Source organism: Cuculus canorus, chromosome 3 (genome assembly GCF_017976375.1).
Source record: "Cuculus canorus isolate bCucCan1 chromosome 3, bCucCan1.pri, whole genome shotgun sequence".
In the NCBI taxonomy this organism is placed as follows: domain Eukaryota; kingdom Metazoa; phylum Chordata; class Aves; order Cuculiformes; family Cuculidae; genus Cuculus; species Cuculus canorus.
Window position 1 is genome coordinate 48,241,852 of NC_071403.1, and position 14,956 is coordinate 48,256,807.

At 40.0% G+C, this 14,956-nt stretch overlaps 1 protein-coding gene across 8 annotated transcripts in view; it reads right to left on the reverse strand.

The window, feature by feature from the left end:
* Positions 1-7,335: 7,335 nt before the first annotated feature.
* Positions 7,336-14,956, reverse strand: part of ARID1B (AT-rich interaction domain 1B) — a 336,332-nt gene continuing 328,711 nt past the window's right edge. For all 8 annotated transcript variants that reach the window (XM_054061620.1, XM_054061622.1, XM_054061624.1 and 5 more), the window contains 3 exons: positions 12,168-12,957; positions 11,181-11,311; positions 7,336-9,154 (listed from right to left, as the gene is read on the reverse strand). In XM_054061620.1, the coding sequence (XP_053917595.1) occupies positions 7,445-9,154; positions 11,181-11,311; positions 12,168-12,957 (2,631 nt within the window). In that variant the 3' untranslated portion in view covers positions 7,336-7,444. The remainder of the gene's footprint in view (positions 9,155-11,180; positions 11,312-12,167; positions 12,958-14,956) is intronic.

Genomic DNA, 14,956 nt, shown 5'->3' on the forward strand with positions numbered 1-14,956 from the left:
CCGCAACCCTTTTGTGATGGGCTGATCGCCTGCTGGCTGCTCCCCTGCCCAAGAGGAATGGGAAATGAGAAGCCTTCTTCTGTTCTTGTGGTAGAAGGCACAGTTTCACAAATGACAGGCCCAGACATCAACAACCAAGCAAACAGAGTGCAGGTTAGGCTGCCTAGCAGAGGAATTTAATAGGAGCTGTGCAGTCTCCTTAGGTAATGATTGATCCGTATATTTTGTAGTGCCCTTTCAGCATGAGTCTATCACTCCGGCAGCACATCCTCTGCCTGTACCCGGGCAAAGAAGCTGCACTGCACTTTGTGCCGTCTGGCTGGAAGGTTCAATACATGTCAGCTTTCTCTTACACTAAGTTTTGGGGTGCTGTGGGAGGTAAATCGAATCAACCAGCTTCTAGAGAGTTTGCATCCAGCAATGAATCATTGTTCGTAGAGTAATGGGCGAATAACTGTGAGTGTATGGTCACAGCAGGTGTCGAAATGCTCCGAGTAGAAAAATAAGTAAACCAAACACCTGAATGCATTAAATGCTTATGAGCTAATTGAATGAGCTCAAAAGTCTCCTGTTTAAAAGAAGGTGTTTAATAGATATTATCTGTACAAACACATATATTGGTATGTTTTCTTCCTTATGCCATATATGAGGGACAATTCCATCTCAGATGACAGTCCACTAGTCAATGTTTTGATTCCGTGGGTTGCTTTTCTGAGGCAAGATATGCAAGTTGTGGAAGGTTGGCATATGCTAAGCTGAGAAATATGCGTGAGCTGCTTGAGATGCAGAATGAGCTGTGGCTGAGCTGATGCTATGGAGGCCGTAATGCATAAGGTACACCGTCCATGCACTTAAGTGCTTTTAAATGGGCAGTTTTACTGATATTTAAAGAAAATTCTCTTTACTCAAAAGACCCTATATCATAAAAAGCTGAGGAGGCTATAGCTCCTGACTGGAAAGGCTGGTTATTTATGCTCATCTTTTGAAGAGGTGTAGAAATAGCAAATGTGTAATCCAAAGCCTTTTTCTCTTCTTTACCCCTTCGCGACAGATCTCAACTACCTTCCTGTTGAGTCCGGGAGCCTGTTGCAGTCTCTTTTCCCTGTAGGAGATGCTGGTGCCTCAAAAATTGGTTATACTCTGCATTTGGTACTAATGCACAGGGGAAAGGAAGGAAGCAACATAAGAGCTTTAGGAACTAAGTACTAGGAAAGAAAAAAGAATAAAAGAGAAGAGCATCTTCTCCTGCTTCTCTCTGTTATGAGATATGCTAGTGAAATGTGTGACTATATAAAATGGATGGAAATACAGGGATATATACTTTTTTTAGGTGTGTAGAGAATATGGATAACAAATAACTTGTTGTTACAAGTCTGTCCTCCCTAATTGCATAAAAAATGCATAGTGCTAGTTCTGCTGATGAAGCCTTGTGCTTAAATCTCATTATTTTTCAGTGTTTTATTTTATACAGGGCTTCGTGTTTCATTTTAAAAAAATTGACAATAAAACATGCTGGATTTAGTTATTTTTCTTTGTTCTTCTCAGTTGCAGATGCATAAGTAGAACTGATAAGCAAATTGCTACGTGTAAAGTAGAATTGCATCATGCGGAGTACTGTAAGCATGTGTCTAACAGTTTTCATGTTAGATAATCATATATCTTTCTCCTGGCACTAAAATATATAAACTTGCCTTTTAAAAATACTCCATAGTGGAGCAAAAGTCAGAATGTTTGTCCTTCAAGAGTCTCTTTGCAGACCTGGATAAACATTGCAGAGATGGCTGAGTCATTAGGGATTTGCTCTGTTAGCTAGGCAATTCCACCCCATCACCCTTTCAGTGTAAATAACTATCCTTAATTAATGGAAATGCAGTATATACTAAGTAATGACAGACCAAGTAAATTAAAAAATGCAGGGTAAGATGTTGCAGCTCTGTTGAAGGCATTGGATGAGGATCTTGCTCCTTCATCTCATTATTTTAGGCCAGTTAAAACCAACATGAAGTTTAAACCTAGTTTTTTACACTGTACAACAGCACTGAATGAAGTAGATCTTAAACTTTTGTTAAAATAAGTAATTGGAAGCACAAAAAGTCACTTAGGCATGTGAATAGCTGGATTTGGTATGCGGTGCAGAACAGCTGTCTCCTGTACCCACAGCAACTGACAATCACAGAAAGTAAGGCCAGACTTTGAAAACCCACTTGTGACAGTGCACAAATAAACATCTGGGGTGACATTAACAGTGAAGACAATATTAATCCTTCCCCATTTCTGCTGTCTTGGGGATTTGAAAGATAAATGTAGTTAAGTAAAAACTGAATTTCCCACTTTACATGTGGAGGCTCATCTTTGCTTTCCCTTCCCTTGATTCCCCTACCTCTTAACATCTCTTTTTACTTTTTTTCTTTATACTAACCACAAATGAAAGGAGAAATTCCCCCAGCTTGGTTTAATTATTCATTTCCTTGGAATGACCCAAATGTAAAAATAGAGCAATGCAGCAGGGACACAGGATGCTTTTCTTTCAGCTCTGTCTTCATGTTCTGCTTCCCTTCTCCAAATGGCCATGTCTCTTCTCCCTTTCCTAACTCAGTACTTTTCTCTTGCCTTTCTTCTGACTCAATAGGCATTAAAAAAAAAATCTCTGTGAGGGAAGGAGGGAAAGGAATTGGGCATGGGAAGTGTAAGATTTCATAATGAGAAAACAGAAGGGGGAGCCCCTAGAAATTTCACAAATTATCCTGAGGAAAATTAAATTTGCAGGTGGTATGAGGCCATATTCTAGAGCTGCGTAATTCCACTCTGCTAGGTGATACCAGCCTTTTCAGCTTACTGTTGCTCTTGTTTCCATTTTCTCCCATCTGTCTCCACCCGCAGTTATTTGTTCACAACTTGGAAAATAAGCTTTCTGCAGCAGAGGCTGCTTTGTGGTTTCATATGTGACTGTGGTTTCCCCATAGTTGATCTTACCAAGTTGATAGTGAAAAAAATGGAAGTAATCACCTCTCTCTGGAGAATTTGTCTCAGAAGTTGAGACTGTGCTCATATTTAAAACACAGAAAAGACTGACTTCAGCGATAGTGTTGTTACAGTGCTCGGGCAATAGGTGTGTATTGTTTCTTAGGTACACCAGTACTGCTACTTGCAGAGTAAGGAACACACTCACAGCTTCGTGGAAGCGTGAGCTAGCGGTGTGCCACCTCAGCTCAGTTCTCATGTTCCAGTTCAGTTTCAAGTTAGTTTTGGTATCGGCACTATGGATATTTACAACTCTTCCTCTTGTACAGGGGACACAGATAACAGTGATTTTTTTTTTCCTGGCTGCTAAGTAACATTAAACAGCAGCTTCAGCATGAGATTGAAGCACGGCTTAGAACACTGGTTGAAATGAACCTACCCCCTGTAATACCTGGGTTTTTTTTTGAATGGAAGTGTTTTTCTCACAAATGAGTTACACTTGACTTTTTATTACTAACAGGTATTTTCACCTTATTTGTAAAATAAGAAGTGTAGCCTGCATTGATTGTACTATAAAAATGTTGTATAGGAATCATTGAAGTAGAAGACAAGCATGTGCTTTTGCTACAATATTCCTCTGAGTAAGTAAATCTTTCTTCTGTATGTATCCAGGCAAAAAAAATAAGGGTCTAACAGTAGTGATGTATGACAGTAGTGATGTATAAGAGTTCACCGATCGTGGTGTGAAGCAGCAGAAGGAAAAAGAGGCTTTTAGGCATTTTTTTTTTTTCCTGCAACCTCATCCTTCCTTTCATGTTTTCTTTCTGACTTTTTTTTTGTTTTTTTTTTTTTTTGTTTTTATTTTTTTTTTGGATGTGTAGGAAATTACACTAAAAGAAACCAACTCCTTTTTTTTTTTCTGTCAAAGGGGACAGGCACCTTTTCATTTCTGGAGTGATTCTGAAGGTCAGTCAGAATCAGGGACTCATTGCTACTCTTTCAACCCAGAAGCAGTCAGTTGCTTGCCCCTGCCGAAGAAACAGGTTGCTTACTTATACACATATTACTCAAGTATTTGTTTGATTATTGCTTAAAATACTAATTGGTTGCTTTCCCCTAAATAATTCACCGCTTTAGAATTTAAAATAATTCACCAGTTTTAGAATTTCAAATATTGCACCTTCTTCTTGATAGTAGTCTGAACTTCGCTACAGAATACCTGTGATCACGTTAGCACAAAAATGCAGATTAAAAAAAAAAAGAACAACCCCAAAAAATGAAACCCAAAATATCTCTTGTAGGACCAATACCAACAGCAGCTCAAGCTCGATCAGGATTCAGTCAGAACACATTAAGTTAACGTGTCTTATGAGCAGGTCTTCTCCAGAGGCTTAAGACAGCGTTGTGGGAGAGGTGAAAATGTACGTAGACGACACACAACACAGGGAACTGGAGTTCTTCTGCTTTGCCTTTCTTCTGATAAATGTGCTGTAATACTAACCAGCAATTTAGGTCATTTACTCCAACTGTAACAGCATAAAATAATGTTCAGGCAGAATCTGTATTACTAACCTTTCCCTTCCACCCTTCCAGTTCCCCAGCGAGTTCTTAGCCCACCTGGAACTTACACATGGACACTGTGTGGCTGGCCAGCCAGCTGGGCTGGTATTTTTTTCCCTGCATATTGTTTAAGCAGGCTCGGAGCAGTCCTGAATAACATTAAAGTGCTGCCTCTGACAGCTCACAGCGTTTTGCCACAGGTGTAGTTTCCCCCAGAGGACTCTGGAGTCTGAATGCTGAAGAGAAAAAGAGAATAGGTGTCCTTTCCTGTCCTTCACAAGGAAGGAGTGAGTAGGGCTCAGCAGAGGGTTTATTTAACAGCTTGCTTGTATCTGTAGGGTAATTTCAAGCAGTAAAATGTTACTAAAAAATAAGTTGAGGAAGGGATACTACTTCCATGCTGCCAACTATTAAGCTGTAAAAACCATCACTGAAATATGCCTCCTTCTGTGACAAAGAGTTACAAGTGGGTTATAATTCACCACGTTTCTGACTGCAGTGACACACAAGAGAAAGAAAGTCCACTGCAGCAGCTGATGTGGGAGCGGAGAGATTGCTGAATAAGAAAAGCTAGAAGGAGAAATTACTTTCCGTGACACTAGGAAGTTGTGTTTCAAACTTGGCTTATAATTGTATACACTTTACCCGTCTCTGAAATTCTCTTAAACATATTAATGCTATAGCAATCTATATGAACAAGATGGGCAGTATGCCAATGGGGGTTGTAATTTTCAAGTACCTCTGTACTGTTATTGGAGAGGGGAGGAGGATTTCCACTAACAGTGTAATTATGTGGCAATTCCAGGGAAATTGATTATTATTAGCTTTTTATGATCACACTAACAAAGTCAATGATCCAAGATGAAATAGCAAAAATTAGTGCTTGAACAATATTCAGCAACAAGGTATCACCAGGTGAGAGTAGATGTATCTGAAACCAGATAATTCCTGAATCTGAAATGGCCATCTCCCACCAATTATAAGGATGGATGTGCTCTATTAAAGCTTGATCCACTTTAATGGGGTACTCTCAGAATGAGAGGCCACGTAAGTATGCAATGACACATACAGTATCGAGAAGTGGGTGGGTGTTTATTCTAAATACCCACATCACTGGGGTATTCGCACCTTTAACCAACAGAGAGAATTACAGGTAGTGAATACAGATCCATTTCTTCAAGTTGGTTATTGCTTTAACAAAATCTTTTGTCACTTTTTCTAACATCCATCTTCAGTCCCCCAAACACAGCGTGGAGACTGGGTACCTGCATAGTCAGAGCTATCGTTTGCCAGCCGTGTCTTCCCCTTTGAGGCTCCGTGGTTTTATAAATAATAATTAAAAACACTTCTCTGTGATGCACGAAGGCTTTTCTAAAACGAGAGCAAGTTGCTGTAATACAATAGTGTAATATTTTTGAAGGTCATAATAATAAAGCAGGGGAAAGAGAATAATCATTATTGCTCTTTCTTGTAATTAGTTTGCTTTCCGATATCCCACACTGCAACTAGAACATTATTCAAGAACACCCATCACAGTGCTTAACAAGATTTAATGTACATTTATTCTTAACATGTGGAACATATAAAGATTTTATACTGAATAAATGAAATTCATTAAGCCAGAGGAAAAGGAGGAATTTACATCAAGTTTTTTCTTTTTTAACTACATTATCTTGAAATACAAATGCAGACTCTTGTCACTGAAAAATCTTTGAAGTTGTGTTTCTTCCTTTTTTTTTTTTTTCCTGTATATATTTTTTGTCTGTAGACTGGTAACCATTTTCTTAAATCAATCCATACGTAACCATTTCCACACCTTGATTTATAAAGCAAATTGTGATCGGCTGCTCTCCCGAAATAGAGCATGACTTTATACATACAGAAACTTGTACATTACCCTCAGTTGTTGGTTTTCTGTGTTGGGTTTTTTCTTTTTTCTTTTTTTTTTTTAATTATTTTTGGAGATATGGCCCAAATGAAAGAAAAAATAATTCTACTATCACTTTGTAGATACCACATCATGAAAAAGAAACTAAAACTTTGTACTAAAAAAAAAAAAAAAAATGAGGGTATGTTTAATGTACAACTTCTATATACATCACGGCCCTTAGGCAATAAAAAAATATTTTAAAAAATGATTAAAGGAACTGTGATGAACTGTCATTGTGGAAGGTCAAAAACACCAGATGTAGACAAGACAGTTCTGGTGAGGAAGCAATTGATGTTTATCATCAGGTTTTGTTTAAAAATCTTTTAACTTCACTTTTTTTTGTTGTTTAGTTTTGCTCCTAGCCTAATGTAACCACTCTCCTGAGGAGAAACCAGTATCATTTTGTATTCTGACTACTGACTGACACCCTCCTTGATCCCCTACACCTACATCACTAGAATCTTCTATTGCACAGAGCTTTGGGTGATGGTATACAAGTTTTTTTTTGTTTTTTCCTTATTTGAAAAAATAAAACACACAGGAACTTGGTATGTTGGTTATTTTTCACCTTTTTGTTTCAAAGTGGTGAGATTTTTCTTTCCATCATACAATGGTTTGCCATAACATTTTTTTTAAAAAGTCACTAGTTTGCTTCCCAAAAAATATGCAATACAAACATGGAAAAGAACATCGAAAAGGATAATCTATGGAAAAAAAAAAGTGTGACCTTTGAATGTACTAGACAGCAACTTTGGTTAAAAAAAAATAAAATAAAAAGATGTACTTATACACATAGACAGCAAATATTAATTTCATAACTGTTCAAATTAATAATTTCTTTAATTCCCAATTGGTAAATAGTGAATGGGGCAGAGGAGCAAAGATTCTTTTTTTTTTTTCCTTCTTCCTACGTTGGATAAACAAGAACAGAAAACAACCAGTTATATGTGACCCTCTAATCTCCACTCACACATGCTTGGCTTCTCACTTATGTCATAACTGCCCAATCTGAAAAAGTACATCACAGATGACAGATGCAACCAGAGAGTTCAGGACAGCAGATATTGAGATATCCAGCAAACGACCCTCGTGCAAAAGGAACTCTGAGCGGTTCTCGTCCACTCTAGCCATGGCCAGCAAGGCCTTGGCTGCCCTGCACATCATGTCTACGCTAGGTGGCTCCAGAGGTGGAGGCTGCATGTGCATGAGGTTATGCTGGCTCTGCTGGTACTGGGCCATAGTGACCCCATCCTCCAGGAAGCTTATCAAGTTTCCGATGCTTCCCTTCTGCACAGCTATTGCCCTTGCTGCTAGTGTGTCCCCCTGGGCAAGGTTCGATAAGAGCGCCATGGACATTTCTCGGCAGACCGGGTTTTTGCGGTCCCCAACGTACCTAACTAAAGTAGCGTAGAGTTTCTCCTGACGACTGAATGGGGGGGTGGCCAAGATAAGGTCCACATTATTGTCCTGGATACTGAGCTTACACAGGGTCTCCAGCACAAGTCTCTGAGGCGAAAGAACCGAGTTGGGCCCCACGGTTGGAAAAGGATCCTGTGCCTCCGCAGACGGGCACACCATCCAGTGCAGCAAGCCATCCAAAATTGGCAAACAGATGCTTTCCGTGTAAGCAGACAAGTCTAGCTGCCCAGAAATGTTGGCTAATGTGACCAATGTATTATCCCTCAAGACCTCGAGGCAGTCCCACCACCACTCATCCTTGCTGCAGGCCACCCCTTTGTCCTCCTCTTCCTCCTTCTCGTAAGTCTGCGGTGCTCGCTTTCTTTCTGGATGCTCATGGTGAAGAAGGATCAACTTTCCCAGGATCAGCACCAAGCCTGGATGTTTGGACATTTCGGTGTCATTGCCAGGCACAAAAGACAAGCTACGGACGATATTTGACACACAGATGCAGCGTTTGGCCAAGGAGTCTTGCCAGTGAGTTATGGTGCATAGAGGAGTCTCATCCCGGCTCCTTGGCTCATCCTCTAGCAGTTTAATATTCCGGTGGCTTTTGGCTTGATGGATCCCAAAGGGAAATTTACTGCTCTCTGTTTGGGAACCAGAGTTTGAGTCTTCGGGCAGTGCTCCTGGCCGAGCTGAGAGGACATCATCAATGGTTGCTGTTATACTTTTTTCTTGTTGTTCCTCAGATTCACCTTTCCCCTCGAGGTCCTTCTTTTTGCTTGGAGAGTTCAAGGGAGGAGGCGCTTTTCTGCGGGGAGGAATCTCCATCTTGCTTTCAAAGTGAGTCTGGATGTGCTCAGTTGTGTCACCACCACCAAGCTGCCAGTGGAGAAGTCCACTATCAAATTCCTGAACACGTCCAAGTTTGTCAGATCGGTCAACAACAAATAGATTATTTTTCTTTACAATCTTTATTGGCAGCTTGTCAAATTTACTGGCTTGTTTTGGCCTCTCGCTTGGATCAGCAATGGCACCAGGAGTGGAAAAAACAATGCTCTTCTCTTCTCCTTCTAGCTTTTCATCCTCCCCCTCCTCCTCATCTTCATCAAAATAGTCAATACATTCATCATTCTCTTTTCCAGTATCCTCTGCCAAGGACTGGCTATCGTCTTTCTTGGCTGCTTTGTGATCAAGTGCTTTGTGGCCTGGATCTCCCACTTCATATTCCATAAGGATTCCAAAAATGTCAATCAGGCATTTTCTAAAATATTCTACTAAAAGCTCAAGAAATCCAGACAACTGAAGGGAGAAGAAAGAACATAAAAATCAGGTAAATATTTTTGTCTGCACAGAATTTTGTTAGGAACACTGATGCAAAGATATGTGAATATTTTCCTCCTCCTGCTGTGGACTTGTGGCTAGGTCCTGCATGGCAAAAGTTACTCAAAGGAAATTATTCTCGCGTCCATCCAAACAGTATATTATGTCAAACTATCACGGCTCCACTTGCTTAAACAGCTATGATAACTACAGAACTTGATTCATACGCCCCCTTTACGCTACAACAGACATCCAGTCTAGCTGCGCTGTCTCCTTGGAAGTTGTTTAGTATTCTTCATTTTCTGTACAGAGGACTTCAGTTTCTAACTCACTTTTTCTGATTCATAGTATTGTCAGATAACTGAAGTCTACAATTCTTCCTCTCCTCCTTTGTGTCTCGGTCTCTACAACCGACTATCCAGTAGGAATCTGTAGTTCAGGGTACAGGTACTGACATCCTAGATGAATATCCCATCTCTACTGGAATAGTTAAACTTTTGCCTGGCAATATTTAAAAACTACTATTGGAGCTTGGTGCTGTGAGTGACCCTTCAGAAACAGTTTTCGTTTAGGTTTAATCTTCTTAATTAACTTGTAATGACTTTCTTATGGAAAGGCAGTAGTTGGACTTGGTATTAATTCACCCTCAGTGACTTTACTGTTAAAAATTCTTTGCTATTATGACGTAATCAGCCTGATTGTCTGGCTTTTAATGTGTTTTTTTAATCATGGGCTAATAGATTTTCAGCAAAATGTACCCTTTTGTCCACTCTGCATTCCTTTATGACTGCCTGACTCTCAAAGAATGAAGACCAAACTGATGCATATGAACTGCAGGAATTATCAGTCATCATACAGAGTCCTGACTGCCATTGGAAGCAAGAGTCCGAGGCAAAAGTGTTAACCAACAACAACAACAACAAAAAATATATATATAAAGTATGCCTGGTATTCTGTGCAACTTGCACAGGGTGCATTAAAGCAGATTTTAATAGCATTCAGAGGAGATTAACCTCTCTTAACTTCAAACACCCTCAACAGTTACACACCTAACCTAACTGTCTAGATTCCTTTTATAATCTCTGGTCTTTTACAGGCCATTTCTAGGGTATGATTCATTTGACCTATTTTAGAACTCTACTTCAGGATGAGATGAATCATGCTATAGATATCCCTAGTTCTAAAGTTAGGTGGGATGAAATGTACCATTTGTGTCTGTATTTTTTTTAAAAAAAGATCATTATATTTAAAAAATGATGAGTTACACTATTAGTAACTAAGGAATGAACAGAGCAGAGAAACTGAATATTTAATTAGTACAAATTTTAGATGATGTGCATTATCAGCGTGCCATCTATTACTACCACCTAACAGGACAATGGTTAGAGCAGGGCTGAAAAATGCTGAGAGGCAGTGAGGCAAAAGCATACACTGTTAAAACCTGTGTTACTTGCATCCTGTGGACAGACAGTGGATTTTAGCCTTTAAAATGTCACTCTGATATTTCTGTGCAAACTTAATTTACTGCAAGAACAAACCAAATGGAAAATAAGCAATTAAAATCCTACAGCCTCGAATGGTACTACTGAATAAGACAAGCAGTCACCAAAAGACAGCCTTAAATCAATTTAATATAGCTTTGCAAACCTTTTTATGGAAACAGAAGTTAAGCAAGATTACTAACACATTGCTGTTTTCTGGGGTTGTCCTTGTACTGCCCTGAGCGTGAATTTTCACATTAGTCTTCTGTCAGAGCTAAAATTCTTCAATTCCTACACGCTCCTTTCTACAACAGATACCGTTCTTTTAGGCTTATTAGTTCCCCTATTTGACCTAAAGCTATCTCTTGTTGCCCACTGTTACCAATCATAATAAAGGGAAATTTGGCAATGTTCAAATGTATGTCAATTGTAATAAATTTTAAAGGACTTCAGCATTTTTCTAAGTATCTTATTTCAGTCTTCTTTGCTTGGAAGGCTGAGAAGTATACTGCTTTCCCACTTACCTGAGAGAGGTTGAAAGTAGCGACAGTGCTGTCATCATACAGAAGAATATTAATAGTGTCTAGCGCCCAGGTACTTTCAGCCAAAAGACCAGATTTAAGAGACATCATCACTCTCCAGGCCTCGGGAGTTACTGGAGAAAGAAAGGAGAAGTAAAACAATATTAGTGCATCCTCAGAGACTGTTAATGAGTTCTGAAAGATTAAACTGTGACATTCTGAGCACGCAGAATTTAAATGAAATAGTTACTGAAACACTGCTTAAGACCCTGGCTTCACCACGCAGCACTGTTCAGTATTTCTATAACTATTCTCAGCCTTAATACTGGAGAATATCTTAACAGGGCTGTTCTTCCTGACTCTGCTGAAGCCAAAATAGTCATACAAACTTAAAGAAGCCGACTACACCAAATAATTGGTAAATAAAGGTAGAATACTCTGTCAAGAGTGTGGGAACTTGGAGTAGGAGAACATGAATGTATGAAATGTAACAGGAATCCAAGACAGGAAGATACTTCAGAAAGAATATGGGGAGAAACAAACATGATGAACAGTACAGAAAGAATAAATGAGCCCTTCAAGGGAGGCAGAGACTATACCTACACAGCAGAACTGCATAAGCTTCAATGGAAAAAGAACACAGAAAGCTTTGCTCAGCTAAATATTGCATTGGTGATTCAACAGACATTCTGAAGGACCTTTCAACATATATCATTTGGAAATCCAAGACAAGTTAATTTTTAATAGATTACTGGAGAGCTCAGATCTCCATATAAAATACTGCTTTCATTTCATGTCAGATTGCCTGGGACGAGTTTTACCTATCATCCTCACTGATGCATATGTTCTTACACTTTTATTGAAGACAATCACATTATAGTTACCAACATTAACTATTCGTCAAAACAGTCTAAAATGTAAAAGAAAATGAAAATCGAAGTCCCTTTCTCTCAACCCGTTTCAGTATTTGCATTGTGGTTTGATGCTTACCAATATCTTTTGAGGTAATCTTTCGTCTTGGTTTTAAGACTGGTTGGGATGCTTCTACAGAGCCTGGGGGGAAGGTAATTTCTCGCCTAATTGGTGGTGGTTGGGGTGGAGGTCCTGTGACCTGTGACACTGGAACTGTGGGTATAACCTTTTGCATCTTCATGGAAGGTAGGAAAGGAGACTTGCTTGGAGACATACGGTTTTCCAAAGAACGCTGGAAGGATGCTGGACTTGGAGCTCTAGAGATGTGGTTTGGCATAGAGGGTGGAGTCTGGTAGGATGACTGAGGAGGTCTAGTGATAGGCTGCATGGAGGCTGAGGATGACATATAAGAAGGCTGACGTTGGTTGACGTGAGAAGGCCACTGACTCTCGTGGTTTATCCTCTGGTCAGGTACCATCATATCATCAGTGCGATTCATCCCTGGATACGGTGGGGCCTGCGCAGGGCCTCCTGGACCTTGCCTGTTCTGGTAAGGATAAGGCATATCATTTCTTGTTGGCCACATATTCTGCTGAGGACCTTCGCTGGAGGATGATGACTGCATGGGGCCACCAATCATCTGGGGAGGTATTCCGTGCTGCTGCATTTGTCCTGGGCCCTGCATCCTCTCCCTGTTATATGGATACGGATACTGTCCCTGCATGGGCCTCCTGTCAGGCCCTGTGTAAGCATTGCTGTACTGGTTATACATTTCCTGTTGCTGGTTGCCATACTGCATGTTATACATATCCCCTTCATGGCGTTTGGCTGGAGGCCCATACATGCCATCCATGTGTCGCTTGTAGTTCTGAAAAAAAATTGTGGAAAGAAGACGTGTCATTTTTACTCCCCACACAATATAAATATATTGGCTGAAAGCTTGTTTAAAAACCTGAAGGCACTTAGCTCTGGAAGGATCATACCGATTGCAGAGATGGGCACACAGTGCTGTGGTTAGGCTTGATTCAGTGCTTTCTTTTTAAGACTCTGTTTTGCTGCGCTTATAACTTAATACTAAAAGGGAACTTATCCTTGGGCTAAATTTTCTTATGCTTGCTCTCATTTTGTCCCTCTCCCTTTCCTTTCCTGTCTGTCAGATTAAATTCCACTGGTCATTTCAGACATGCATGAAAAGGCAACGGTCCTCACCAACTAAAACATTTTCACTTATTTTTTATGCTTAGTGTACTAAGAAGAAAAATCCTTAAAATATTCAAACCACTCAGCGAATCTTTTCAAGGGACAGGCGCTGAATAAACCCTTAACAAGATGTGCTGCAAGCATGCATGTCTGAAACACTGGATTTTACAACAGGGCATAGGTTACGCACAGTAAATTTATTAGCAGGAGAAAACATTCTGCTGCATTTGTTTCTCCGTATAATTCCCAGGAACACAGTCCTGTTTGGGCAACCATCCCTCTTCCCAAATCATCCTAATCACATTTAATTTACTGTGAGATTATTACAGCAAATGGTCACATCCAAACATTCTGTTCTAGTCTAAGCAGGTTCTTACCCTGCTGATCAGTAATGAATTAAGCAATGAAACTAACAGCTGCCACCTATGGTTTATTCCCTCTCTGTTTCTCACCCTCTCGAGTGGGGAATGCTGTGTTAAGGTAAGCTGTTTTACCTTGGGGGGAGCCGAGTTGTTTTTAAATCACACAAGCTTGTATGTATTTATGTTTAAGACAGCAGAACAAAAAAAGACATGTTGCAGTTTGAGGGGAAGGTGGTAAGCTTTGCAGCAGTCCGTAGTTCCTGTGGGAGTTTGTTCTACAGTTCAAACCACACTGAGTGCTCTGAAGCACAAAATGTGAATTAAATGGCTGATTTTTGAATATATGATCTATGGTAAATTCAAAGTTACGGCTCCCCCGGAAACCGTAGCTCAGTCACATTGCACAATGTATACTAATATACTGGAGTTAAGATGAGATAAAATTCTGTCTGTATTCAATACGGGTCAGTTAAAACAGCTCTGGGATTCATAAACTCATCTTCCAACTTTGGTGCACATAAAACCACAACTACTGTATCGCATCAAAGTATTTTTTTTTTAACTTGCTATAGAGCTGTCTGGCTATCTGAGAAATACCTATTTTCAGCCTTACATAAACTACTTGCTGTAGTAAATTCCACCCTTGGGGCCAATTTATACATTAAGAACTTACTTGGTAGTTACCACACCTAAAAAAGCCGTGTTTGTTTTGCCAGAGTGACTAAGAGTGCTTAAAGTAGACACCTGGGAAAGAAGCACGTGCCTTTTGAAAAGCAATTCAGCACTCTTGTACAACTCATGGCAATGTCCCTAACCGTACCCGACGCTGAAGACGGTGATGCACCTGAACTCTCCCTCCTGAGTAAAGATTCATCAGGACAGTGAGGCTGCACAGTGTGTGGAATTCTCAGACCTTGCAGAAGACAAAAAGACACCAACACAGGCCACCTGCTGCTGTATAATAGATCTCAGGGTATGAGCACTCATATGGGAATTGAAAAACTTGGCTCAAAGTGCTTCACTAGCTCCAGGAGTTCATGCTCTAAGCATCTCCTTCCCAGGTCATTTCCTAGCCTTCACGTCACAGATAAACCTTTGAAAGGGCCATTTTTCACAATCTTTCTGTAATGCTATAGAGTGAGATTTAGGAAATCGAAAATAAGCTAGTGGCAACCTAATCTCTAGATAAATTAAGAAAAAGAATCCTTTGGGAGGGAGAGGCCAAGGCCAGGTTCCTTCATTCTTCACTGCTTTTTTGCATTAATGAATTTTGCATTCAAGAGTCATCGTACAAAGCACATAAAC